Source organism: Chelon labrosus (genome assembly GCF_963514085.1).
Source record: "Chelon labrosus genome assembly, chromosome: 19".
NCBI classification, from domain to species: Eukaryota; Metazoa; Chordata; class Actinopteri; order Mugiliformes; family Mugilidae; genus Chelon; species Chelon labrosus.
In genome coordinates this window covers 16,648,407-16,675,472 of record NC_140352.1, presented here as the reverse complement: position 1 = coordinate 16,675,472, position 27,066 = coordinate 16,648,407, and the positions used below count along the sequence as shown (strand labels likewise).

Here is a 27,066-nt window from a genome sequence, read left to right as displayed (position 1 = left end):
GAAATCCAGAGGCCAGGTCGTTGGTCCGTGGGACGTACAGCTATCGCCACTAAGCCGACCTCCTCAGCACGACGTTCCAAATTCCACTAATGATTTGTCATCTTCATGCCCAGCGTGAAACTGGGCTTCCTGCCTCCTCGCCGCTCCATCCCCCCCGACCTTTGGACTGTATGCACAGCTCGGCGTAATAAGACGGTTTTCCGAGGCTTAGCCGTCATTACAGAATACTAATCTCTCTCTTTAGAAGGAGAAACATGGCTGGTTTCAGTGATTTTCTGACGTTAATGGATTATCTTGGCGTTGCATCAGTCGTTTAATTGGCTTGAAGGAGAGAGTACAATAGGAATACTGGTTGCAGTCGGCTCGGCGACCACTGCAGTGGCTTGATCACTACCAGTGACACTGCAAATCTCTTAATAATAAGAAGAATAATCCCAGCCTGATCCACAGAAGCCCCTCCCCTCAACCCATAGGACCCTAAGGCCCCCACTAACAACACCTTGTTGCCAGACACCACAGGACACCCTCAGAAGGCCCATGTCCATTCTCTGATGAGTCACAACTGTTTTGGAGGCACAAGGGAGACCTACACAATATTAGGAAGGTGGTCATAATGTTATGCCTGATCGGTGCATATTGCTGTGTAGCCTTCACAGTGTCTCCAGAGCCAAACTTCTCCTTCTGAAGTGTCTGGCAGGAATACGGACGCTCAGCCAGACTGAACATGTTGTTCATGTACAGAACACTGGTTCACGAACCACAGAACAGTCAGCGCTCATACTCGCTTTCATTTCCTGAAATCCAGTTTTTCTGCAAAATTGCAATCACTCGCCAAACTGCAAGCACATGACGTTTGAGAGAGTATCGGAACGACTGCCCCGTGAACACAAGCGGATCAAGGTTAAACGCAACAGCGGAACATATTGTTTCACGTCACTCCCTGAATCGGAACCAAATTTAGGTGTGAAAGCACCCTAAGACGCCGTTAACAGACTTTGCCAGTGGACAGCTGTGTCCCTCTGATTTCACACTGAGCTCAAATAGCTTTGTGACAAACGCAGGGGCAGCATGTCACGTGACAGGCAGTGTAAAAGTCCAACGCCGCTGGAACCTTTATATCTGGCTTCGTGACGAATTAAAATGAAATGATATGGACAAGAAAAGCAGCTTGTGTGCGGTGGCATTTTCTCTTTACTTTGATCTCCGTGATTGTGTACTAAAACCGATCTCCTCTCCTCTTCGCACTCCGCAGGTCTTGAGAGACGAGCCCCACTTGGATGCGCAGTCACAGCGTCCGTCCAAGGCTTCACAATGAACCGGAACAAGCGTGAAAAGGAGTACTACAGTATAGATGTGGGCGATTCAACTTTTATGGTTTTAAAGCGCTACCAGAACCTCAGACCCATCGGATCGGGAGCACAGGGAATTGTCTGGTGAGTAAAAAAAAAAAAAATAATAATAATTCTTGACTTTGCAGATGACAGGTGGAATAAAATCTCCCTGTCCTACCACACAGATCAGAAACAAATGTATTCTCTGCGCACAAACTGGGCAAACATTTGGGTGTGTGAAACATTTGTTGAAAGCCACAGATGCAGAGCTCAGACTCTGCCAGCTGTTTGCTCTAAAACTTGATGAGATCAGGTGTAAACAGAGCGGCTTAGCTTGCACAGGAATGGATACATGAAGTAGTATTTGTTGACGGTGCAGTATGGTGTTGTGTTCCCTGTGGATGTTTTTTTTATTTCATGTTAAATGGGAGGGTGTTAAAGTGATTTAGAATTCTGATTTTATTTCTATTTATGATCTATTCATCATTTCATCAATGTGTGGTGTGCGTTTGCGTTGTTTGCATGTCAATTATTCTGCTGGTGCATTTATTGGACCAATGAAATTTTCATGCAAAGTGGGCAGTTAGAAGTGATCCAGTTCTTGTTGAATAAGCCAAGCCACTAACCTTCTCTGGACATGACAATCGGTGTTTGTCTGGTGAGGAATCTTTGGTTATTAAAATCTGAATCTCTGCGATGCTTCACGTACGCTGGCTTTGAGCAGGAACATGCATTCTCAGCTTTTTTTTTTCGTAAACAAATCTGTGATATTTCCATCGCATAAGAGAACCAGCTGACCCTCTGACCTTTGCAACAGTGGTTTCAGGCAGGAACATGTGTTGAGTGATGAGACAAACAGAAGCCACTGTGCAGCGTAATGCAACAAAACAGATGCTTCTGGTCCTTCTGGTGCAGCCTGCAGCCGTAATGCGACGTGCTTTAATGCCGTCCGCAGTATTCGTTCTTCTTGGCGCCGAGCGACATGGACACAAATATGGACAACGTTTTCTGGAAATGGAATAGGTTAAGTTATTCTGGGGCATCCCAGCGGTTTTTCCCATAGACTAATTCTCATGACTCACAGCTGGAGCTCGGGATTGAGCTCTATTTGTGTCAAATACAGATGTCCAAATGTTTACCGCCTTACAGCATTTCTGGTTGAACTCGACTTAAGCTTGGTTTATACTCCCACAAAGGGTCTGCACGGAGCCTGCGCCTAAAGCTTGATTTATACTCCTGCAGCCGGTCTTTGCGGAGCTTATGCAGTGGGGGGTTATGCCGTTAAAAGCATTTCTACCTGTGCGCCGATTTGTCTGTATTAGTCTGTGATTACGCCACTGAAACAGAACTCAGAACGTTGATAAGACATCTTTGTGGATGGTGTGTAGGAGGCAGAAGGAGTGCACATGGTCCGTGCTCGTTCGGCTGCTGAAACATGCGAACAAAGAAATGCATGATTACAGCGGTTGCGGCCATGCGTCGCCTCCACACACAGTTACATTTCTGTGGAAGCACACGGCTACGGCGCAGGGTCTGGTCATGCGCCACCATAAATCTGGCTTTAGTGTGTGGTTATATGCCTCCAGCGAGTGAAGTTGCAGTTTGCGTCCATGACCAGATTCATAGAAGACTCTGACAGAATTGAATAAAAGGTGTTAAGAATGTTTTTTGGCGAAGTCCTCAATATATGGACATAGTATGAACACTTAGTCTTCAGTTAGGCGACTTATAGAGGGTTTGAATTCAAAGTGTGAGCTTCTGAACATATAATTGTTTTGCAGTAAACATTAAAAGTGTTAAAATGTCAGATAAAACATGACAGAAACAAAGGTGAAATGTTTAAACCTGGTGCCGGCAACAGTCATTTATCAGGTTACATTATCTGGGAGAGGTTTTCTGTTAAATTAATATACTGATGATCTGTTGTCTCAGGTATTGTTTGAACAGCCTTCACTTGTTTTGGACCAATTAAAAAGTCTGTGAATTTTGACTAAACTGCTCTGCATACGCTCGTTGAGATTCCTTCTTGTGATTTTGTCGTCCTTCATGCTGCGAACCACCAGTGTTTGTAGTGCAAACAGTCCAAATATCCCCGTAGTTTTTGGCATGCCGGCTGACTTTCTGCTCTCGCTCCCCTCTCCAGTTCTGCATACGACCACAACTTGGAGAGGAACGTCGCCATCAAGAAGCTGAGTCGACCCTTTCAGAATCAAACTCACGCAAAGCGGGCCTACAGAGAACTGGTGCTCATGAAATGTGTCAACCACAAGAACGTAAGAGCTGGGATTTCATGTCATCTTGTATTTCTTTTGCTGTATATTTCTGTACATCTTTTTTCCCTGTGTGTTTCTCATGGATACAGACTCAAATCTAGTCTCAAACGCACTAAGACCTTGCATCAACATCCGTCCTGGCTGATCTGACCGCAAGTGGGTGTTAGCATTCCCAGAATGCATTGCTTATTTCACCAATCTGATCTCGAGCCTTATTTGGAGGTGCTTTGGGACACATTTGATCACATTCCTTTGGTAGTGTGAAAATAAAATGCATCCTGGGTCACATTAATGACCGACTTCTCTAAAGGGGTTCTCTTGCTTAAGCAGAACATCAACACACAAGAGCTATTCTGAATGATGGCCTGAAAGAGAAAAGGCACTGCATGTGATGTCTTTTCATTAGAACTGAAGGACTTTAAAAACCCGTTGACTTATTAAATCCAAAATTAAAAATGAAACACATCGGCATGTTGACGTAATCCATCAAGAGTTGTTACGTATTTCCTCAATAATGATCGGTGTCATCGGAGATAAGTAAATAACGACTTGATGTGTGTGCAGTGATAAAAAAGGCACTTCACAGCTTGTTCCAAAATATGTATCATCTCCCCAAGTCATGATGCCCACAAAACACAGAAAACAGCTGTTTGTGGTTCTGAAACAACAGTAGTGATCCAGTGGAGACGGCACCTGTTAAAATATTCTGTGTCCCAAAAGAGCAAAACTGAGATCGGATCTCAAGTTGTGTGTAAGGTACGACTACACGTACTTAAAGGTGGCCACTTGTGTTCGGATCGCCAAGGTTGGATGTTAATGTGAGGTTTGAGTCAGTCAAGAAGTGATGTGATGAACAAGTCTGCATCAACAGAGGATTTTCCTGTAGAAATAACGTTCACAAAACTGGATCAGTTTGCTCATCCGGCTTTTTTGTTTGTTGCATTGCTCACCTTCTTTTAAAATCTGGTAAACATCAGACTCCGTCACAGTCCTGGACTGTGGAGCCTCACGCAGAAAAGAGGACGGCATCACATCCGGCTCGTTATTATACGCAGTACACATGGAGGCCACCGAAATTAGAGTTTACCGGTTAATTAATAAGTTGATGAGCAGTGTAAGGCAGCCAAATGTGTGAGCAGATGATGAGGAAGAGAGCCAGACTTTTAATTATGGCTTTTTGCGGAGCGGTGACTGCTGCTTGTGTACAGAGGCGTGGCCGAATGTTTTTAATTCACGGATCTAGAGAGAAGTGAATGTTCGCTGCTGCAAGACATCAGACTCTATCTGACTGAGGCCCCTATCAGAATTAAAATGTGATTTTAGCTGTTCACGATTTTATGAAGGAAGAAAAACAGATCAAAAGTTTCAGATTTCAGTCTGTAAACTTAGATGGAGCAACGCTCGCTCCAAGGAGATGTCTGGAAAGTCTTTATATCAGCTAGACCATCCTTCCTGTCCCTATGCAACCTCTTAATTGTGCTGCACCCATCTGCATTGTAAATTATTTGATATTGATTTGTGCATATTTAGAATAATGTGTCACTGCAGGCCTGGGTGTGATGCATAAAACTGCATTACGTGAAGTCCAGCGCACACAAGTATCGGACTTGAGGACAAAAGCCTGAATTACCACAATGCAACTCCTGTTTTTTATGCGGCGCTGAATGAGGAAACGGCTTGTTCTTGTTCGTAACTGATGGTCAGACCGCTGCAGTCTTTCAGAGTAGCAGACGGCTCTGCTGGCTCGGGGATGCAGAGGTTTATTACAAACCTTCACCTCCATAACCGTGTCGTTTATCCCCACAGATCATCGGCCTACTAAACGTATTCACACCACAGAAGACGCTGGAGGAATTCCAAGATGTGTGAGTATTGCAGAGACAAATAACATCTGCTCAGATCAATACAGGATATGGCATGCTGGGGGCTTAGATGGTCATTTTTGACAGCTTAGCTGGATCCCTGGATAGTGTGTCATCATACCTGACACCTACATAATAATAATAGGTTCAATCAATGTGTTATAAAAATCACAGCACTGCTTAAATTGTCTTTAGTTTTACTTCTATTCTAAAACTTTTATGAGCTACACTTGTGCGGCCGGTAATAAGAGCATCATTGGGGTATTTTTAGCAGAGTCCTGGATTTATTTTGAAGTCAACAAGATGTTCGCGAGTGTGAGTGGAAACTGGCTGTAAACTCTCAGAGGGGAATACTAGACCGAGATGTGGGGGGAAGTGATGGTTTTGCGGAGTATGATGAGTACAAACATGATTAATGCCATCCCCTAGAAGCCCGGCGTGTTTTTGTGTGCGTCCTCACCGCTCTGTCTGCCTGATTGGAGCTAAAAAGGAAACTGGCCAAGTCATAGCCAGAGGGTTGCGGGGCTAAGGCGCAGTTCGAGGATAAACACTCCATTTGCCTGCGTGTTCGTACACTTCAGTGCATACTCGAGTTGCAGCGTTGACTGTGTGTTTTACCCATTCTCGGTCGACTACATATTGTATCAAAACGCAGTGTCTATACAAAATGTTTCCAAGCAGAAGTCTTGGAAACAATTGTGTTGCTGCACAGAAGAAAAGAATCTTTCAGAAGTACTGTACTCCATGTAGAAGGGTAAAGGGTGCTGCTGATGTAACAGCTGCCAGATAACATTATATCATTCAGTTTAAGAAGGGGAAGTCTTACTGTCACTTCCTAAATGTCAGGCAAAGTAAGTGTTGTGTGGGTGGGGAGATGACAACCACCCCCCAAAAAAGGTTTTAATTAATAAGTGTTTCAGCACAGGGCATTTTAATATCTCTGAAACACATTTCACAGCCACATTAAAAAAATCATGTAATGTAAACAGCAAATAGACCATGTGTATGTGTTTTGTCACTTTATGAACACACACACAGGGAGGTGGAAACAAATCTTCTGTGGTTTCTCTGCAGATACCTAGTGATGGAGCTGATGGACGCCAACCTCTGTCAGGTGATTCAGATGGAGCTGGACCACGAGAGGCTGTCCTACCTGCTCTACCAGATGCTGTGTGGAATCAAACACCTGCACGCTGCAGGGATCATACACAGGGTACGTACTGTACCTACGCATATGGTCCAATAGGCACAGCATTTATCAACGTGGGAAAACATAGTCCAAAAATAACATTGCAAGCCAGTGTCACAGCGACAGCAAGACCAAGAAATAACCATGTCCTTAACCATTTGTGAAACAATGTTTTAAACAAAGAAAATAACAGCGGACTTTAGAGTTGCTGGTAGACTAGCTGCTTTGTAGCTGTGGGCAGGTGCTCCAAATTCATCTAAAGCCAAATTTATAGCTACGGCCTAGCTCCGAACACCCCACCATAGCCTACAGTGTCACCTGACGTGCATCTGTGCTGCGCGTCATGGCGATGCAGACCAGAACAGCTGTGATTGATCTAAAATGCCTATTTCCTTGGTCACATGTCTCAACGGTTCTCCCTTTTTGAACTTCCTCCATACCATCAACTCGGACATCTTCTCTATGTTCTGTGCTCAGTTCCCTTTACCATTGTGTGCTACAGTACAGAGTGAACAACAGCAGCACAGTTGACTTGTCGCTGCCTAGCGTTTTAGTGGCGTAATTACAGAATAATACAGACAAACCAGCACACTGGTATAAATGCTTTTGACGACGTAGCCTCCTGCCAAGTAAGCTCCGTTGCAGGAGCATAAATCATCTTAACTCTCAGCAAGAAAGCAGACATGTATATGTCCTCAAATGACATACTGAACATTTTACTGGCTCTGATGTGATTTTCAGAGATAATTCCAAAGTTTGTAGTCGCAAATCAACCTTTAAGTAACTCTGCATGCGTGGAACAAAAAGTGCTAAACATCTGTTCACAAATGCTGGTGTTTTCCACTCAGTTTCCCACTTTGTATCGGGAATGTTCACTAAAGCACAGATTTTTCTACACATGCAGATGCACCATACAGCATGCATTTTAAAGGTTGACAAAGGTTTGTTTACAACTGCAAACTTGAACACAAATCACTTTTCAAGGTCATAAAGTTCAGTTTGAGAGCATGTGCTTCCCAGAAATGTCAAATTGCTCCTTAAAAATGTGGCAGAACCTTATTTTATTATCTCTGACCAAACATAATATGCAGCAGAGATGATCTCCACGTACATCAGCAGCGGTATACAAAGGTTCCCTTTTGTATGTATAGACACAATCAGTAAGACGCACACTGACAGCACTTCGTCGATCACCCTCAGTGAGATATGCAGCAGTAGATGAGCTCTCTCTCTCTCTTGCTCTGCCAGCCAGAACTAATTGGGCCACAGGCGCAGCTAACCAGCCTCAATTGCATTGGCGCCGCTCAACACGCAGAGCTTTCATACGGTGAACGGCTGCAACATGAGTCATGGAGCGCCAAAGATTTCTTGTTTTCTCTTTTTGTTTTTATGGGCATTTTCTTATGTAGATGCTCAGAACTGTGAGGCACTGGGAAGTTTTCTTTACCTATCAAGGCAGCGAGACGTAACTGCCCTACAGTTTGATGCTCTTATGATTAAAACGGGATAGAAATGATCATGATCACGAGGAATTTTACCTGCGATATGTTAAAGATTTACTGAAATTTCATATAACGTTAGCGGCGCTAGATGTAGTGACCTGTCTGTGATACTCTTCTCCAAACCAGACATGAAGACAGAAGTCATTAGGAAATCACAGACAAAGATTCCAGTTGGCTGCTGCGTTAATTATGCAGAAAAACAATTAACTCAGCCTAGAACTGCCATGGCTTGCAAATTAGTTGTAATAAATCATAGGGCATATGGCCATTTGGAGATAATAGCCATAGGCAATGAGCCTTTATGACAGGATGCCTTATGGGTTGGAAACATGAAGCGCCAGACAGATAATGGCTGTTTGGTTTGTCAGGGTATCGTCATAAGAGGGGAAACAACACGAATATTTCAAAGGTTCTTTGGTTTTTTTTCATCAGGGGAGATTGATGTGAAGCAATTGGGAACATAAGGCAGAACCGATATGGCAGCCCTGAATCAATCAGGGAACAGATAAACAAGGATAAACTAGTCTCATCAACAAAAACAAAGATTTGTGGTTACTGTGATATATATTTTGGTTCATTCTGCACGAGAGTGAATGGTCTTGTCCTCTTGGGAAAACAAGCTCTCATGTTGGTGCTTTTTCAATAATATGGAATCTTTTTGAAGATATTTGTTCCCTACACAAAAATAGGTCTTAGTAAGTGTCCACTCAGACTTGTCTTGGTCAACTTTGTGACTCTTCCTCCAGGACCTGAAGCCCAGCAACATTGTGGTGAAGTCCGACTGCACGCTGAAGATCCTGGACTTCGGTCTGGCCAGGACGGCCGCCACTGGCCTGCTCATGACGCCCTACGTGGTGACCCGCTACTACCGCGCCCCTGAAGTCATCCTGGGCATGGGTTACCAGGCCAACGGTGAGTGGAGGAAGCTGCTTCTTGACAGCAACCGGCCAATGAGCAGCTGCTGCCTGGCCTGCTGCATGGCTCTCAACACTGTGATGTTTCAAGAGCACTTCCCAAACACACTCTCATATGTACACACACACCTTCCTGTTCCTGTAAAGGTTACACTCAGAGGGGGGGGGGGGGTGTTGGCATGTGGTACATCGGTGCTTCGTGGGAAACTTCCTGTGTGGGGACTCTGGTGCCCAGCAGCACTTTAGCATGTGTTTGATGTTTTATTAAGAGGTTGCCTGTGGGAAGCCCAATACGGCCTGTCAAAAAAAGTACGAATATAGGCACCTGTGTACGCTACAGCAGTTTAACTTTGTGCTACGTTTTAGAACAGATTACAGTTTCTGCAAGATGGTCTTAAAGGAACAGTGCAACATATTGGGAAATATGCATATTGATACCACTTCCATGTCTGTCTGTTGAACTTAGTTTAACATTAAGACTGATATTGGGTGGAATTTAGTACCGTCCAAATGTAAGGGCTCTGACACACCAACCACATGACCGGGTGGTATCTGGCAGTCAGTCAGTGAGCGTGTGTGGCCCTAGGTTTTGCAGTGTATCCCCCAACGTTGGTACAAGAGTCAGACCCCTGCAGGCGGCTTCAGCCAAATAAGTTGCTTCTGCACTGGAGCGTACGGGTGAGTGAGATCACTCTGATCTCCAAGGATAGAAACAGAAGTGATGAATGTAAGCCAGAGACACACAGAAAAGCATTCTGTTTGTTGTAAACTAGTACGTTGGCATACTAGATGTTCTATATATGATATTTACAGCAACAAGGTCATCTGGAAAGAAAAAAACTGTAGATAAGAATGATTCGGAAGCCCTCGATGCTCTGTCCGGTTAGTCAAACTTCTTCTGGTTTCCCCTTTTGAATGATAAATTCAAACTACTGCCACCTGCTGGTATGGAGTGATTTCCCTTGATGCAGGACGAATGTTCTAGGTCCTTGTCAAGTGTAACTTTTTCAGCCACACATAGATACGCCACAGGCAGACGTTATTGCCGGTAGTTCTTTGATATTGGTTTGGTGTGTCTGGGCCTTAACAAAGGTGATGGCAGGCTGAGCTAGGTTTGCTGTTCCCAGATTTTATTTAAAACTCAGCTAGTCATCTCCTGACTGTTGCTTCACATATACAGACATGTGAGTGGTTTCAATCTTCCCGCTTAAAACTCATCAAGAAAGCAAATAGTTAAGAAATTATGGCAGTAATTTATGGGTTTAATATTCCCTTCAGCATTGACACCATGAGGTGGATGCTCGATTAAAACAACCTCTGAAGAATCTTCTAAATACTAAATCTCTCTCATGCTCAGTCCACTTCACCTAAAACACTGTGCCTAAATTTTCCTGCTGACTTGTTGCATTCTTTTGCTTATTCTCTTCTCCTTCCTTTTATGCTGCGCATATGTAGTGGATATTTGGGCTGTGGGCTGCATTATGGCAGAAATGGTTCGCCACAAAATCCTTTTTCCAGGAAGGGATTGTATCCTTGAGCTGCTTGCAGCAGTGTCTGGCATTTCTTGTGACACAAACAAAGCACAAAAAAAGGTCTTTCGTGTTTCCAAGTCTTTTATTTTTTTTTTTGCAACTGTAGAAATTCAGTTTCTCAGATTTGCCTGACACCTTGACTTGCAACCACCCACCTGCTATTCCTACAGACACACGTGACCTCGTCCTCACTCACTCAAGCAGCATCACTGTTGCTTCAAACACCAATGACTGTCACATGGCAAACCTGAAATAGAATTAATAGTTTGCTGTTCCGTATCTGAGAAGTGAACCGCAAAATAACGCCCTCTTCTATCCTCTAACTGCTTTCCATATGTTGTTGTGCAGTTACACAGAAAATGAACAGTTGTGCTCCACACAAGAACAAATTGGTCCTCGGTGGCTCTTAACCTGCAGTGTCACATATGTGGGTGTGAAAAATCTGCAAATTAACAATGTCTTGGCCCTGTTGATGAGTACATTTCCGTTTTCCATTTCTAGGCTGTTTTGCGGTGAGGATACAGAGGGTGTTAAATTGATTTCTGCAAAACAAAAAATTCTCAGAAGACCTTGAAAGTCAGTGTCTCACTTTTCAAAGCTTATTCACGACAACTGAAGCAGAAATAATATATATGTGCTGGGGAAAAGGACCTGTGGGACGCTGACCCAGGTCTGAGAGTGCACTCAATTGCATGTACCTCATCTTTTTGTTGTGCATCACACACATCACCTTGCACGTACATCATGTTTTTTTTCTTTAGTTGTTATAATTTTCCCTTTTGTTTTGAGGTCTGTTTCCGTTTTTTGTTGTGTTTTTTTGTTGTTGTTGTTTTTCTGTCCTGCATGCTAATTTGGCGGTTGTCATTTCATTTTTCAGTTGATGTCTGGTCTGTTGGCTGCATCATGGCTGAAATGGTCCGGGGTAGTGTGTTATTCCCAGGCACTGATCGTATCCTTAAGTTGAACCTCCATCCAAACCCCCCGAAATACTGTGTTGTCTCATCCTTTTGTCTGACATCTTGTTCATATCTGTGCACACAAGGGGAAAATCTGCCAAGCTGCTGGGTTTGTTTAGTGACCTAGCGCGTTGTATTCAGTTTCAGTGAACGGATGTTTTCATGGCAAACACTTGCTCCTTACAACTGTAAAGAACAGGTATAGCTGACATCATTTCATTTAGGTGACCAAATACTAGTGAGCTAGTCACAATATCGAGACCTCATAATTCACAACAAAATTACCAATCACCTTTGGTTGTAAACCCCTTCGCATATTGTTGTAGCAACCCCTAGAGCACCTCTTTAAAGTAGTGTCACATTCTCCCTAATGCAGAAAAACACTTGCCATTTAAGTAAGGACCTCAGCCGTAAGCCTCGAGAACAACATTGCTAGGCAGCTGTCTGCGTCTTGAAGCCACTGAGGCTAACAAGCTAGCTAGCCGGTAACTTAATGTAATGAAAGAAGTGGAGAGGCATAACGAAAAGATGAAACTGTTGGGAAAACTAACATTCTTCTCTCATTTTTTGACATTATTAAATTACAAAGAAAGTTCTATACGACAAACTTACAATACATTTATCCATTTACCAAAATTGGCAAACACGTAACTGGCAAACACAACGCTACGCAAAACTGGAGATTTCCAAAAGATATTTTTTAGTTTGAACACTGCGAACACAACCCCATTTGAAGGCACAGTTAAATGGTATGGCCTCATTTGGACACGACTACCCATGTCGTAACCACATGCTCACAGATTCCAGTCATTCATTTATTAGTATGTTAGTGAACACGCATTGCGTTCACTCTACTTGTGATCAAACAACAACCTAAAATTCACTTTAAATGGAAGACGCCGAGATGATTAGTCAAACTGACACCCAACAGTTTTGCTACGTTACAGATGTGATGTGGTGCATATTAAAAGTTGAGCTGGCTGGACTCATTTAAACGAAATCACCAGCAACACTCCATTCTAATATTTGTCACTCATAGTGTGAACGCAGCGCATAGGAAGTGACCCAGTCTTCATTTTCATATAGTCTTAGATGTACAGTGAAACCCTATTAGAAACCAGTGAGAACCATTGAAAGACACGTAACTGTAGGTAGAGATTAAACACACTTTATGGCTTCATACCAAAAATTCACCCCCATTTTATTTCTTTTTCTGGTATAACACGTTTGCCATGAAAATTACCTAATATGAGTACATGTTACCATTATAGAGCTGTATTGTTCAGCAGCTATAGCTGGTTTGCATGTTTTCCTACATTTATGGTCTTCAATACAAGAAATTTCAAGTGCTAGGTTTGAAGCTTGTGATATAAAGCATGTAGGGGTTGGTCCTAAACATGATGTAATACTTGAATTATGATGCTAGTCGCTGTTTAACACTCACATTTGCCAACTATACATGGTAGTTTAACTTTGGTTAGCTAAGGTAGGTTTGATTAGAATTTAAATCGGGTGTTTTGGAAACTTGTTTGCAGTATATAGTATCCTGAAAATAATGACATGTAATTTATTATCCTCAATAGGGGCTAAAAATGGAACAGAACATTTAAATTGCAAAACATTGTAAAAAAACTGGCTCAATAAAGTCAGTATAATCTGACCCTATATTTCACTGCAGTTTTTATAAATATAACCGTGACCATGTTGCTCGTTTTATCAGTGTATTTTTGTATTCCCTTTTTCATCATACATGCCCCAACGTAGCTTTAAATGACCAAGCAGGCTACCTTTATGTTAACAATCACTGGCACTGTGTTTTAAACTGCAGAGTATAATGACGTTTTTAAAGGAACAGGTCAAAATTTAAGAATGTTTATTTCTGTCCTCCAGCATCTACTTTGATGTAATCACGTTTTCTTGACAACTTCTCTAGTGGCTAAGCTTCTCCTTGTTGTTCATTCATTGTAAAGGATGAACAAATCTGTGAAGAAGCATTTATGTATGTGTTACATCTGTGTTTATGTCTGTTTTTGTCCACAAGGAAAAAAAAAAAGGTGTTTATGTGCCTCATCCTCTCCAATGCACAGTGGAGATGTTTGAAATACTCTCTTTCCACAGGACCTTTTTTCTACTTTGCTTCCAGAGTAAATCATTTGATATTTTCTTTGTCGTTTTGGGAAACCAAAGCAAAAAGATTGGCCTTAAAATTTTCCGCAAAATGAAGATTCCCAATCTTAAATTGCCGCTCCTCCTGTCCAAATCCAGCCAAGTACTTTTCTTAATAGTGTAACCACAAGATATCGACCAGTGGAATAAGGTGATCGAGCAGCTGGGCACACCGTCTCAGGAGTTTCTGATGAAGCTCAACCAGTCGGTGAGGACCTACGTGGAGAACCGGCCGCGGTACGCTGGCTACAGCTTCGAGAAGCTCTTCCCCGACGTCCTGTTTCCTGCAGACTCTGAACACAACAAGCTGAAAGGTAAGACTGCTGTTGTCTTGTAACGGATCGCTTAAACAATAGAAATCGGTGTCAGGTTGTGCATTTATCGCCCAGCACAGCAGCACAGTATTGTTTGTACTTGTGTAGCTCGGTTACTTCTGCTGAAATCACTGCAGTGTATCAAACCGAGAAGACGTAAGAGTAGATGTGTACAACCCTGGAGCCGACTGTGCTGCTCTGGCCACTGAGAGACGTGGACGGGGAATTGAATTTCGCCACGATCACAGTTGTTGTGATCTGCATTGCTGAAACATTTAGTCCCATTTTTGGGGAGGTGCAGAGACTACGGTTTAGGGTACTGACGGAGGTAGCTCTGAAGATGCATAAATCCACTTTAAGGGTTGAAACCTATTGCCTAGGCTAAGGTGGAATAGTTTATTTCCTGACAGAAGGTGTGCTGTCTGTGTTCTGAGAGCCATTAAACTTATATCACATTATATTTTAATTTTGCAGCATGAAATTTGAATGACTGTTTTAAAAGTGGTTCTGTTTTTGGTAATACCATATTTATAATTTAATCAACAGATTCATGTAATAGATGTATTACTAATGTAATAGGTTCGTGGTGGCTCAGTATGTATCAGAGTCTTTGCAAAGACCCTTTCCTCCACGTAGCATCAGTTTGTTGTACCGCGCGTTCGCAACCACATAAACATCAGCTGACGGCAAAGCCCGAGCGCCAAATCAACATCCTTAATTTTAGCTCTTATTATGGAAGCTGACGGTTCAGGACAGAGCTGTTTACCGTGAAGAGGAATTCACCTCAAGCATGCCTTCATGTGCAAATGTAGGGAAGATGACAGGAACAAGAGCCACAGAGGAAGAAATAAGTAGCCCGTCTTTTTCTGTCCTCATTAATTTACCGAGGTAAGGATATGCCACGACAGTGCGCTCCCCTCCAGTTCTTTGGTTAAGCTTTTGAATGTTCACATGAAAGCTGGATGGCTCGCGCCGGCAGAGGTTTCATACAGAACGTGCGGTGATCGAGATGTATGTTTCTGGCAATCTCAGTTAAAGATTAAAAGAGATGTTTCAAAGACAAACACCCTGTGAGTTTTGACCTCAATATAACTGGGCAGTAACATCTAGGCAGGTTGGTCATCATTTAATCTGCTAACTTAAAAAATCTATCTGTCTGTGTGGCTCCTGGGCAAGAAACACAGACTTTGTTTAAAGGAAACTCCAGGGGTCCCATTACTTTCTAGTACCAGGGCCATCATGTAGTTCCAACTATTGAAGCTCTTCCGCTCCTCCCTCATTCCTCTAAATCAATCATCTTTTCCTCCCTCACTGAGACGCCATTCATTTACACTTCAGAACAGTTGCTCCCTGCATTGTGTCCTGCTCCGACTTCCCTTTTCAGGAAATGCATCACATTAAGCACTCCCAACTGGAACAAATCTCAGAATGGAAATCTGTTTTGGTTGAATGTGAAACAATTACCGCTCATTCGCCTTTTGCTTCCACAATCTTCCTTCAGCGAGCCAAGCCCGAGACCTACTATCCAAGATGCTGGTAATAGACGCGTCGAAGCGGATCTCGGTGGACGAGGCTCTCCAGCACCCCTACATCAACGTGTGGTACGACCCGACTGAAGTGGAGGCAGTAAGTATTCCTCTGTGCTATTAATATAATAACAACCAGCTTTAATTACAGTTTATTATCATCACAACTAAGACCTGTCTACTTCAAACCCCTAGGAAAGCACATGAAACACCAAAGCTGCGTTAACTCTAACAGGACATAATGGATTCTTGTCTGATTTCTGGGCTTATATTAGCACCAGAACACTAAATAGTAACACCATCGTAACACCATGTTTGGTATATTTTACCTGATATAATATAGCCCAAAAAAATACTTCTCATCAAAATATATAAAAGTACAACAATACATGGTAAATTGAAGTACTTTTCTTTTCAACTGTAAAACATCTCATAAATCTAAAAAAAAGGTATCACAGCTCTAAAAGTTGTGAAGAATTAGGGAATCTTTAATGAATAGCTCCTTAAAAAAACAAAATAATGGAGCTGGGAACTTTGGTCCACCCATTCCTGGGGGAGACTTGTTCAGCGAAGGCGCAGTCTTCCTGCATCACTGACAACTGTGGGAGTGATAGTCATAAAAACATGGCACTTTTTGAGAAGGCGAAAATGACGAGCTGACTGTAACAATGTTTTTGACCAAATTAATTGCCTTGGAAATTACCACTAAATGATATTTATTCATAAGCATTACGTTTTATTCACTCGCTGGCGTGCCTGATTATCCAAGCCAGTGACAGGATGATAGCTGTGCACGGTGTGTTGCCATAAAAGTCCGAACAAATACCTGTAGAAAAAAATAGGGATTGGAGTGGGGAAACAGTGCTACCTTCGATGACGTCAGTGAACAGACTGAAGCTACCCAAGGTCTCACGCAAATCAGGCAGCAGGAACACAACGAAAATCGCATGGGTGAAAATGACAGACGTTAGTGTTCTAGGGTTAAGAAGCTGATTTGGAAAATATCTTTTTGGGTCCTTTAATATTTGGCTGTGCTTTATGAAATATGATTAGTAGAAAAATCTCTGATCTGAAAAAATCAAAACTGCTAACTGTAAAACTGTCCCCCTTTGTGCTCTGCATTCACAAAGTGTATTTGCACTGAAATATCCACATTCCACTTAAGACTTTGTGTCTTTGGAAGCACAATGTCTCATCCAGCAGAAATAGATTTTTGCTTTCGATCAATGTGCAACGAGTCCTCAAAAGTGATTGCAATGTTGAAAAGTGCAGATTTGTATGTAGATAATACTCTGAGACTAAACGCACCAAATCCCAGACTATGGGGAAGATTGATAACTCGTGGCTGTCTTTCAGGTAGTAAAATTAGAATTTAGTAGTTTGTGGTATTTCCTGGAATATTTATACACTCCAAACCAGAAACAAATCAGTATTGAGTGTCTGTATTGCAAAGATGGTTTCATTCAGCAGATTTTCCTGTCTTGTGCAATCATCTGCTGAGTCTGCATGTTTTTGCTTTTATGCTGCGTTCGCTAAAGCACAGCTCAGACTGCAGGAGTTTTAAAATCCGGCCGGATTTTCAAATCAAGATGCTTCACACATGTCTGGAGAAACCTTGAACATGATCTTTTCTCTAATCTCAAACTTCTACACACTACAAGATTTGAAAATAAGAGCACAACACACTACTGCAGGATATCGTTTAGATTATCACGGCAGATCAGGGGGCATTGAATGCACCTCCTCAAGGGATTTTATTGGGATACAGATGTAAACAAAACGAAGACAGTGGCACAACAACTAGCCGTAACTTGTAACTGTAATTCTTAACAATGAGAACAGAGCACAGTGTTTATTGTAGCTGTCAACTTTGTCCATCAATAGCAGCTTGCTAGCTAACATTAGCCTCATGACGCTAGAACGTTTACAATTGCTTGACAACTCCGTCAGATGATTATATTAGTGGTTGACGTAATCATCCAGATTTTAGATCTTAAATGTTCAAGATGTTTAGATTTGCTAATCTAGATTAGATAATCTGGTCTGGATTATGTTTTTCCTCTGAATTGGCGAAGGGGTGAATCAGAGGATGAATCGGCTAAAAACTCCTATAGCCTGAGCCAGGCTTTGACTCTGATTCACGAGTACCTGATTCAATTTGACTCAATATTAATCTAGAGATATTTTAGTAGAGATTTTCACAAAACAAGTTGTCATCGAGATTTGTGGTATTTCCACAATATTTCACCTCTAGTTAGCACATCTTGAAGGTGGTCTTAATGTTATGCCTGACCGGTGGAGAACATTACACTTAAAACATGATTTACCTCACTATTATTGCCTTCCGTGTTTAGAGTGAAGACACGGTATGAAGAATGAAATGAGAAAACCTCTGTGTCTTTCTTTTTGTAGCCACCACCCGTGATCACAGACAAGCAGCTGGATGAGAGAGAGCACACAGTGGAGGAGTGGAAAGGTAGGAAACATCCTCTGCTTCTCCTCTCCTACTCTCCTCTCTGATAAGCTGTCATAAGTACTTAGCCGCTTGCAGTGTGTTGCATAAGGTTGTTCTAGCTTTGTGCTTCTCAGCCTGTGGGACATTTAATCTTCGAACGGAGTCGCGTGTTTTTCCTCTGCGCAGCCTGTCAGCGTTCATATACACCCCGGTGTTGAATACACACTCCTAATATTTCTCTGGAAAATGGCTTGATGCACGTGCTGCATAAATGTATGCCTGGTTTCCAGTTTTCACCGCCTGAAATGTGGCCAATAGGATGTGACCTTGTTCTATGCACAAGCAGAGATGAGAGGCAGGCAGTTTCATACCTGCAGGGCTCAGACAGCAAACACTTGGCAAACAACCCTGGCGCATCTGAACAGCCTGGCAGCAGTGTTTATTCTCATCGCAGTCACATGAAATAAAAGCATGAATTAAAAGTCTGCACTAAAAATTATGATTATCCACGGGTCACTACGCTGTGCTTAGTGTTTTCCAATCTGTAGATACTTACACATAGTTGCCGGTTCATTAGGTGCACAAGTGAAAATTACTGTTTTCTAATATAACAGCACTGCTCTAAATCTTACCTTTGTGATGGAGGCTGTGGTTTGTAGTTTCTATTGTTTTGGCAACCCCCTTTTTAGTCAGTGGACCAGGCTAAATAGCAGAAACACTTCAATCGATATTAACAGCGCCACGAACTGCAACCTTCAAAAGGATCATCCAGTTAAATAACCACCTTTCTGATGCTGTTTCAACGTAAACTGAACATTATGACATTATGAATACATTCGTTCTCACCAGTGTACCTAATGTTTTGCAAGTAATGTATGTGTGATATATGAACTCTAGCAGTAAAACACGATAGGACAGATAATGTTCAGTATATGCGTGCAATGTTAGACTAGTTTAGAGCTACTACAGATATTACAGGTGATGGAAATTCAGGGAAGCATAAAGAGACCTCAAATTTGGATTTCTAAAACTGCAATTTTTACGTAACTGTATATTTAACTGTAGTAGCAAAGTTTAGTAACTAAACTTTGCTACTACAGTTAAATATACGGTTACGTCCTCAGAAAAGGATAAATTTTACTTGTGTGGTGGGAAAAGGTGGCCCCTAATGCTACTTATAGATGGAGAACAACAGTGGAGTGATGACTGATCCCTGAGGAACACCACAGGGAAAGCAGTGGAGGTAGTGGAGGTAGTGGTGGTGAAGGGAGGCGGAGATGAAGAGGTGCTTCCTCTGTGCTGATTTCTTTCATCTCTGTGCTGAAACATTGATAATGACAATGTCATCAGTTGGTTTTCAGTCTAATGCTTTACATCAAAAGACGTAATCCATCTTTCTCTGGTCAACCTACCTTTTAGAAAACAGCCTTCCTTTGAGATCCGATTTGTATACGAACTTGTATTTAACTGCCACGTTCTTTTCCTTGATTTATCCCGAAACTCATCATTTCATTTTGTTTGTTTCAGAGTTGATATATAAAGAAGTGCTGGACTGGGAGGAAAGGACAAAGAACGGTGTCATCAGGGGACAGCCTGCATCCATAGGTTAGTGTCTTGGCCTTTTCGTGACCCCAGGGAAAGACCTAAGTCTGCTGTCCTCCCCAGTACAAACTGGCAAAATCTGTTGCCAAACAGTTGCTTGATTTGCCAGTCCTGAGGGTGCGCCCCTATCTGAGCTCCTGTTTGCATACCAGGGAAAGTTTCAAATGATAAAATGAACATCTTTCTTAGTACTTGTTAGAGACCAACCAGTTGGTCAACAGGACATGGGTGATTTTGATTGTAAAACTGGATTTTAGTTATCCAAGAAATGCAAAAGCAATCAAATTACAAACTTAAGTATGCATATAAAAGGAGGTCAACAAAATCTAACCATACTCAACATTACATCAACAAAACTAGACGTAAACCAAACAAACTGACCTGACACAGTGACACACACAAGGGGAATTAAAAACTCTTCAAACTCTAAAAGTGAACTACAACTAAATGCACCGGAAACCCGGCTACAGATAAATTGCCCTTATGTTATGTGAGCACATAGCCAGTATTTATTCAGGCTCCACCCTCAGCCATGTCTTTTGCTCACCGGGAAAGACTCAAAAACGAAGAAGTTGAACGTACAGCAGAGCGTCTGAATTAGCCAAATAGTCTGACACTTATTTCATGCTCTGTTGTGACCATCGACTGTAAATAAATATGGACTGACCCTCCATGACATCACTGATAGACCACAGGGGTGAATTTGAAGATCCTGAATCCACCGTGCTCCTGGCTAGTCTAGAAATGGTTAAGAGCTGGAGTATGAGTGAAGCTGAGGCAGGCGGGAGAAATCTAGACAGACGGCTAGCAACCTGACACGAGCTCCTGGGCTCTCATCAGTCACTCAGAGAGCTCGCACCATCACACCAGAATTTTACCATCACAGTGTGTTCATACAGTAATGTCTCTGATGTCATTATATGGCATCCTTCAGACTTGTTTACTACGATGACTGACCACAGGCCCTATCCCTGCTTCTCATAGCACAGGTGCAACAGTGAGCAGCAGCCCTCACCAGCACCACCCCTCCATATCCTCCTCCGCCTCCGTCAACGACGTCTCCGCCATGTCCACCGACCCGACCCTGACCGACACCGACAGCAGCCTGGAGGCGGCCTGTACCGCCGCCGCCGCTGCCACCACCGCTACGGCCACGGGCCCCGTGGGCTGCTGCAGATGACTATCATCTACACCTCCTCCAGGTCCTGATCTCGGTCCTGGTTCTGATCCCGGGACGGGTCACTCCCCCTGGTCACATCCAAGACCACAGGCCTGACACGGGCCCCTGGTCACACCTCCTATATTTGCCTCATCTTCGTGCTTGTCTTCGGTAGTGTAGCATTTAGCCAGCTAGCTGTTTGAGAAATTTTTCTGAAAGGACAGATATTTTTTCTTTTTTTTTTTTATAGTCTTTTTTTTTCTCTTCCTTTTTTTGATTAGGATTTCACTTCATTTGAGTCCTAGCTGTAATTTATTGTGGCATTTCTTAATTTTTTCAGAAACCTAAGATGATAAGAGAATTTTTATGATTTCACGACGTTTCGGTTTGTATTAACCGACGGTGAGAATTTAAAGAAATATCTGTAAAATGTTAATGTGATCTATTTTTTTCAGTTGAAAGTCGTTTTGTTTCACTTGTAAGCTACTGCTTTTACAACTTGCCATATAAATGTAGACTGAGTTTGTACAGATTTTATGGTAGATGTAGTTTTATCTTCGATGCAGGTTTGCAGTGAGCCATTGAAACCTAATTTGATCGACAAACGTATGGTCTCCCCTCATCAGATTGATCTCACGTGACACGGATATTGTTTTTAATGCGTACGACATATCCATTTATTTGGACTGAGATCATTTCGATTCATTTGTACAAAAAAAAAAAGAAAAAGAAAGAAGACTTCTTGGGAGTCGCTTCCTTCATTGTGAAATTTCACTTCAATGAAAGCTTTATGATTTCCTGATGCTTCACTTCCTGTTCAGTCAGATGTTCAAAAGGTTGAGGCTGAGCTTCCTCATCCGGGGCTACAGGATTGATCACGGCGCATTTAAGTCCCGCAAGATAACTTCTCAATGACTGTCTTGTGTGTTTTTAAGTGCTTTAAAGTACCTCTTACCTGCAGCAGGCTGTGCGGCATTATGGACTCTGATCGGTGGAATTGTTTTGGTAACAGTCCAGGACTTTAGAATGTTGTTCATCATGATTTGAGAGTTTTTTTTTTGGTTTTTTTTTCGAGACGTAAAGTTGTGTGAGGTTGTAAAGTCGGTGGCGGTGTTAAGTAGAATGTGCTTTGGTAAAGTAGGGAATTGTGATAATGAGAACGTTTGTGAACGTGTCGATATTTGGTGTCTTGAAGGGATAGCGATTCTGCAGCCTGATGGAGCAGCGTGGAGAGATGCCCCCAGATCCCGTTATTAGTAATGTACTTTTACGAATTCTGAAATTATGTTTTTTTTTTTTTCCCCCTAAAACTTGGCCAAACCCTTTACCAGACATGCCTGTAATTATGAATCCAACTAAAAGATCCTAGCAGCACAAACGACCAGACACAAATTATTCTTCTTGTATGCAATAATAGTGCCCTTTTTGCGTGTATTTGCGTTTATTTTGGAAAGGAAAAGTGCCTGTTGTTTGTCATTCATTCCCGAGTACGTTGGAGGAAGTGTCTTGACTATGTGTAGGCTTCTATGGCGTCTGGATAACAACAGTAGTTTCCATGTCAAAACGACGATGTATGATGGGGTTGTAGTTCTCACAAATGTATTGTATATTTTTCTACTTGTTTTGATTTTGACCCTGGAGCAGGAGACTGTAGTGTTTCGCAGAGTAAGAAGGTGATCATGTATGCGTTGAGGTGCTTGAGCATGTGTTTTGAGTCATTTCAGAAGAAAAGGCAGTTTTATCAAGGTCTTTCATCAAAGTAAAGAGAAGTGTTTCTTTGCAGTGACAGCAACCAAAATATGAGTTAACAGTTTTTTTTTTGTTTTTTTTTTAGTTATACATTTTCTTTGCGTTCTTATTTAATGTGATGACTGTAAGAGAGAAAAATGAACTGAAAAAGTCTAAAATTACTGAATCAAACTAAACAAGTGAACTCAGTGACTGCATTATTCTCAGTATTGTGTGGATGGCTCAGAAAGGCAGAGAAAAAGACATCCAACCACAGTGTTTCTGTAGTTTATGTACGCTCGTGGTACAAACTGAAAAAAATGCCCTAACTATTGTTAATCAACTTTAAGTTCTCCGTATTAGCTTGTATCCTGCTGCTTCTCTGTCAGCTACAAACTAGTTCTATCTGCAAGACCCGGAGTTAACATGTGCTGCGGTAATGCATGGATCATGAGCAGATGCTGACAGCACAGGAATAAGTGTCACTGTGCTGGGACCTGTGTTGGGTTTTTTTTTTTCTAGTAAGCTCAAAGCATGGTGGCAGAGTAATCTTTAGCCAGTAGAATACGCTGTAGTTTGTACTGTACTGTGATTTGCTCGGACAGCTTGGCATCTGCCAGATATGTTTAAACACAGGTAGAACTGTTTTACGTATGGCTCCTTTTCTGTTTCCAGCTCTGGACTCGCACCAGCTATATGTTAAGCGTTGTGTCACAAACTACTAACTGACAACTACAAACTGACAAATAAAAAAAAGTCCCTTTATTTTAAAAACAAATTACATCACCTGTAATTAGTATTAATAAAATTACAACAAATTACAGATTGAGAAAACCTAAAAGTTGGAAGACTTCCATTCCTTTGTAAGTATAGGTATTATTTTATTCATTTATTCCTACCAGACTGTCAAAATAAATAATATTCATTACAGTTATTATCAAACAAACTTTGTCCTAGTCACTAAATAACACAATTGTTAATAGTTAAAGGACTGCTGTGCCGTATTTAGTGACATCTAGTGGTGAGGTTACAGACTGCTACCAACTTAATACACTTCCATCAAACCTCCCTTTCCAAGCATGTAGGACAGTGGCCATCTGGTCATCAGTTGCTAGTCACATCACGTGCTGGTGGTAGGTTTTTCAGTCTGAAAGAGCAGAGCGTCCATGTAATATAGCAACAATTTTGTTACTTGTTTAGCTTTGTGGTCCCTCCGCGTCCTACACATTGATCCTTTAATAGCACAAGCAAAAGTTAGCTCTGTCACTAACATGCCTGGCACAACACAACACGACATATGGTGTATTAGCAAGCAAACATTAGATGAGTCAGTCAGCGACATAGCCATTGATATTTTAGGTATTAGCAAGCAAACTTAAACTGTGTCTGTTAGCTCTGCAATCGTTGATATGTAATATATTTACAAATGTTAGCTTCGTTATTCGGACATGGAACAGCTAACCTGTAATATACTAACAAGCAAATATTAGCTGTTTCAGTTTCAGCTACACAACCGTTAATATGTAATATAATAACAAATTTTACTGGGCCATAAAACAGCTAACCTGTTGTATATTAGCAGGCAAACGTTAGCCGTGTCCGTTAGCAACATAATCGTTAATATTTAATGAATTAACATATTAACAGGAATTCGTTAGCTTTGTTATTGGGCTACAAAACACATACAGATATTACAAAGCAACTTCTAGCTGTCAGTTAGCTACACAACTGTTAATATTCAATGTGTTAGAAAGCTGCGCAGTGGTTAACGTTTATTCTATCAGCAAGCTAATGTTAATTGTTAGCCGGTTTATGTGGTGCAGCCTGTTTCGATTTTACGACTGGTAACTCTCCACGTTCTGAACACATACGTTACATCGAAAGGTTGGTGCAGAGGTTCACCTGAATGGAAACAGAATGAGTTGAGCATCGGCTGCTGAGTGCAGCTGTTAGCTACCGAGCCATATTGATACAGTACAAAACAAAATTAAACCTATAGTCGCTTACTGTACTGTCCAACAGCAAAAAAAAAAAGAAAATTTCCAATAGTAATAGCACTCAGTAATAGTAAACATAAGCAATGTCACATCTGAAAATATATTTGTTTGTAATTTTAGAAAAGAAAAAAAAAAAACAATCAGACAAATGTGTTCTCTAAAGTGCTCTTAATTTAATTAGCCCGACATTAGGGGGCATTAATTGGAGTATTTTTTTTTCTTTTTTCTTCACAGGTTGTTGTTGCTTTCTTATCATTTTATCTCTCTGAACCGTTTCATTCTGATCTGAGTCGGCTTTGATGAACTACCTCACGCTGAATTTCTGCCAGTTCTTGCATATACGTAGTCACCTGCAGAATTAGCTATCGAAGACGTGTGAATAACAGATTCCATTATTTATTTATTTGAAAGTGTACTATTTGTCGGTTTCAACAGACTTCTAGTTTTGTACATTATGTATACTTCACCTAGAAGTAAGAGAATTGTTATATGTTTCTTTTTTTTTGTTCTTTTTTTTTTGTTTTGTTTTTAAACTAAATGTGCAATACCTTCAGCAAACTGTGCTAGTAGTATGTGATGGGCCTAGCCTTTGTTAGCTGTCTCCTGAAGGTAAAGAAAATGTTTGGTACTGTCAATCCATGTTTTCCTTTTTTTTTTTTTTTTTTTTTTTTATGAATAAGATCAGTTTTTATTTCTGTGACTTGTTTATAGTCATACTGTTACGTAATCTGTCTTACCCACCAAACGAATCGGCCGGCCAGAGTTTGAAGCAGAGACCGGAAGTTCTTTGGCTTTGGACATGGCCGGCAGGTTATTCGGTTTGGGGCGTGGTAAGGACTATAATGTTAAGAAACACTAAAAAGGTGAGTAAAATACCTACAAGAAATCATTATATGTATGGTGCTGGTTTGTAATGTTTGCTAGTGAATCCAGCCATGCAAGTAGTTTTAAGAATTCTTGGATCTGCGTGTTCCCAAAAGCCGCAACCAACGAAGAAGAGCACTACTAGAATACATGCACTGGGATCTGATGATGCCACCTCTTAAAAAAAACTGAAAAAAAATTACAAAATACAAAAACATGTACTGCAAATAAAAGAAATACACTTTGATTCATAATTGTGTGTCTTCTTTTCGTGTTTCAGTGGAACTCGAGGCCTCGGCTGAACCCATCTCCTTCTAAACTCAAACCTGAACTCTTCCGAAACTAGATCAACTCTATGATTAGGATGCAACTAATAACGGTGTTACAGTGAGGCAGGATGACTTTTTGACACATCAAGCTGCTAGAACAGAGTTTAATGCTAAATTGTGTTATTTACACCCTGTAAATTGTGATTTGCTGGTCTCATTTAAAGGGTTAAACTGGGAACCCCCGGAAAATGTGGCATTCCTTCCTTCGTTAGAAATACCAGGTTCAGTCAACCCAACATCTTTGTCATATTTAATGGACACTCATTAATGAACCCTTGTGACTCATCAGATAATGGATCTTCTTAGGGTGTCCTGTGGTGTCTGGCAATAGGATGCTGTTAGTGGGGGGCCTTTGACGGGAGGGTCCTCTATGGATCATCTCACAGATACTTGATCAGTTTGGGATCTAGTGAATTTGGAGGCCAGGTCAACACCTTGTGCTGTTCTTCATGTTTTTCTGAGTTCCTAAAGCATTTTTGTGTGTGTGCCTGTGTCAGGCTGCATCCTGCTGGGGATGGCTGCTGCCATCAAGGAGAGTCATGGGGTGGGGGTCCCTGGTCTGGTCTAGATGGGTGCTACATGTCTAAGTACAAATGCCAGGTCCAAAAGTTTCCCAGCGGAGCACTGGTTGTCAACACCCCTAATCTTTTTGTTGCAATGTTACGCGGCCAACGTTTCACAAAGTCCAACAATGAATCATAGTGAATCATGCCGTTACCGTGTAGTCTGAGCCAACATAAAGTCTGCTTATCCAAAGCTCGGTAAATCTCACTGGACATATTCCTCAGCTGCATGGACACCGTAGCTTATTGTGAATCACCTTAAACATTTACCTTTTGGAAATTAAATTGTCACCAGATACTCCCAAGAACTCGAGTTCCGTCTCACACGTGATCTTTGTCACCTTTATTCCCGTACACGGCCATTCATTACAATAGTGGAAATCCATAATAAATAAGCACCACAGATGATCAGCAGAGCAATAAACATTTAGTCATGAGACATACATGGGAGGAAAATATATGTCTGTTGGAATCAAACAACCTGCTATCATTATAGTCTGGACTGCGTAGAGTGATCAGTTCATAAAAGGATAACGACCCTTGTAAACCTGTGCAAAAGAATATAACAACATTGTCTTTTTGTTCTCTATAAAACAGTGTCAAACGTTTTCTTCTAGTTCTGCTGCTCACAGGGCCCTTTAAGAAACAACTTCTGATTGATAAAAAGACATTTTCAGTAATGTAACCACATGCAATTCTCACTAAACCGATATCGGCACATCTTTGTTTGTGGAGACAGAAATCGAGAGTGCAATCAGTTTGCAACAGACCAGATTCATATTGAAAGTAACACAAGTACCTTGA

The 27,066-nt window shown here is 41.6% G+C and overlaps 1 protein-coding gene across 4 annotated transcripts in view; it reads left to right on the top strand.

Annotated features, from left to right (window-relative positions):
- The window catches only part of mapk8b (mitogen-activated protein kinase 8b), a 33,268-nt gene extending 7,257 nt beyond the window's left edge, over nt 1–26,011 (top strand). For 3 of the 4 annotated variants that reach the window (XM_084567085.1, XM_084567087.1, XM_084567086.1), the window contains exons 2-12: nt 1,253–1,433; nt 3,475–3,604; nt 5,411–5,469; nt 6,541–6,679; nt 8,904–9,069; nt 11,481–11,552; nt 13,857–14,039; nt 15,541–15,665; nt 17,978–18,041; nt 19,548–19,625; nt 20,607–20,776. In XM_084567085.1, coding sequence (XP_084423211.1) covers nt 1,312–1,433; nt 3,475–3,604; nt 5,411–5,469; nt 6,541–6,679; nt 8,904–9,069; nt 11,481–11,552; nt 13,857–14,039; nt 15,541–15,665; nt 17,978–18,041; nt 19,548–19,625; nt 20,607–20,623 — 1,155 coding nt within the window. In that variant the 5' untranslated portion in view covers nt 1,253–1,311 and the 3' untranslated portion in view covers nt 20,624–20,776. Of the gene's footprint in view, nt 1–1,252; nt 1,434–3,474; nt 3,605–5,410; nt 5,470–6,540; nt 6,680–8,903; nt 9,070–11,480; nt 11,553–13,856; nt 14,040–15,540; nt 15,666–17,977; nt 18,042–19,547; nt 19,626–20,606 lie in introns of all 4 variants that reach the window. The other variant, XM_084567088.1, reaches the window with a different exon arrangement.
- The last annotated feature ends 1,055 nt before the right edge of the window (nt 26,012–27,066 follow it).